Genomic DNA, 2,194 nt, shown 5'->3' with positions numbered 1-2,194 from the left:
ATCTTTGGGGGTACCAAAGCGGTTAGGAAATGACTTGACCTCTATAGATCTAGATTTTTCTTGCAATCTGATGAAAACAAAAGAAAATATCGCCTAACGAGATGCAGTGTTATTTGCATATCTATAGACCAAGGTGGTCTTGGTCTGGAGGATCTCAAAATAAAAAATAAGTGTCTGCTCAGCATATCGTTGCTCAAGTTACTTACTGAGGATGGGGTCTGGCAGGAGTTGTTGATAAATAAGTATCTCCACTCAAAATCCTTGTCTCGGGTCAAGCCAAACCCGTTGATTCGCCATTTTGGAAAGGTTTGATAGAAAAATGATCTTAACTAAGAATAACCTCAAGAAGCGTGAGTGACAAGGTTGCACAAAATGTTGTTTTTGTGGCAATGAAGAACTGATTCATCATATTTTCCTTCAATGCCTTCTTTGTCAAGTTATTACGGTGTAGTGTTCATGTCGTCTTTAATCTATCTCCACCTACAGGTAGTTTGAATACGTTTGGGTACTAGTTGGAGTGTATTCATCCTAGCATTAAGGCTCAGATTAATGTTAAAGTTTGTGCTTTACTTTTGGCTATGGAGAGTTGCCGCAATAATTGTGTTCTAACTTTTTAACCCAATTGAAAATTCAAATCTTTTACATGTCATTTTCAAAGCTATTAATTGGCTCCATACATGGTCCTTCCTGAGCTGGGAGGAGAGCTAGGCGTTCACCGTCGCCGGGTGCAACTGATAGGAGATGGTCACTCGGATTTTATTCAATCATTATATGGTTGGCATTCTAGTAATAGGATTTCTGAGGTAAGAGGATTCATATTTCCTTGTTACTTTTTTGTTGATGTTGCTTTTTTCCTTTTTTACTATGACCGCCCTGCCAGGCGCTTATGTCGTTTTCTTCGGTTGGATGATGTAGAACATTGAGTTAGATAAGGTAGGGCCATGTGCGTCACTCCATGACCCGGGGTGTGTAATCCATCTTTTTCGAAAAAAAATCCATTAGTAGTAAAATATTCCAAATAAAGATCATGCCTTTTCGAGACGATATCACAAGATAAACATGGAGTGAAAAAGCTGGCAATCACGCTGCTCAGGCATGCAATGAGAAGAGGCGTACGTGTTCTTACAGTGCTGGAGCAGCAGTGTTCTCTTGGGATAAGGGATGCGAGCTTCTCACAGAGGGCTTTCATGCGCTTCCTCCTCTCCTTCTCCGACTCCTTTTTCTCCAGCAGCACCACCGTGGTGCCGCCGCTCGCTCTGCTCCTCTTCCCGCCCCTCGCCGGCTTCGCCTTCACCTCCATCTATATAGCTCACGAGGTAGAGATCAGCATGGAGCCGGTCTTAACGGGTATGAAGAAGAAAAGGAAGATACCGAGTTCAGAGCGCAGGCATTCATGGAGTAGGAGACGAAGAATTCCGGAGGGAGGAAAATGATGAGATGGAGGACCAAGGACCAGTAGATGGCTAAGGGCCGGCCGGCCTATGGGAGTATGGGAAACATGCTACTATATATAAGGTATATATAAGGGCACCGCACACGTAACTAGTTTTAATTAAAATGTGTGTAACTGAGGTATATGTGGTCACAATAGTGCAATACAATGCAGTACGTCACCGGAAAGTCACTTTGGAGCACCGGCACTTTGAGCCCCATTTTGAAGTTCAATTTTTTTATTGTTCATAAAATTCTGATTTTTTAACGCAGTACACGCAGACGCTCATACATACGCTCACATCTATGAACAGACACATGCCCACCCTATACCCCGGCCTATGAGCACCCCCGAGACACTGAGCCGGCACATTAGCTTGAGATTGACGTAAGTCGCCATAAACGCCTTCGTAGTCGACGGGGACGTCTTCTCCCACTTAATGCACATCGCCGGAAGACCTGGAATAAATTCAAGAAAATGCGAGCATCAATACCTAGTTTAGATCTTGAATCCTAATGGGCTGGAATACCACTATCCTTCTAACTATCCAATCATATGTTGGTTTGCAATTTTGAATTTTTTTTCTATATATGCATATAGAGATGTGTATTACCCCCTCGGTTATTTAATATAAGATATTTTTTTGACAGTATCATAATGTCAAAAACGTCTTATATTAAGTTACAGAGAGAGTATATATCTATGAAGTTCCATGGTTTGTATGTGAGATGCAAAAAAAACTTCAGAATAGTTTTTAACCTT

The 2,194-nt window shown here is 41.8% G+C and overlaps 1 protein-coding gene across 1 annotated transcript in view; it reads right to left on the bottom strand.

Moving 5' to 3' along the window:
* Window positions 1-1,490, bottom strand: part of LOC119304257 (transcription factor bHLH168-like) — a 5,872-nt gene extending 4,382 nt beyond the window's left edge. The window contains exons 1-2 of the mRNA XM_037581434.1: window positions 1,372-1,490; window positions 1,127-1,300 (exon numbers count right to left, since the gene is read on the bottom strand). Coding sequence (XP_037437331.1) covers window positions 1,127-1,300; window positions 1,372-1,395 — 198 coding nt within the window. The 5' untranslated portion in view covers window positions 1,396-1,490. The remainder of the gene's footprint in view (window positions 1-1,126; window positions 1,301-1,371) is intronic.
* Window positions 1,491-2,194: the final 704 nt, after the last annotated feature.

This window comes from Triticum dicoccoides, chromosome 5A (genome assembly GCF_002162155.2).
Source record: "Triticum dicoccoides isolate Atlit2015 ecotype Zavitan chromosome 5A, WEW_v2.0, whole genome shotgun sequence".
Lineage (NCBI taxonomy): Eukaryota > Viridiplantae > Streptophyta > Magnoliopsida > Poales > Poaceae > Triticum > Triticum dicoccoides.
The sequence above is the reverse complement of the archived record's forward strand: the minus strand, read 5'-3'. Positions and strand labels throughout refer to the sequence as shown.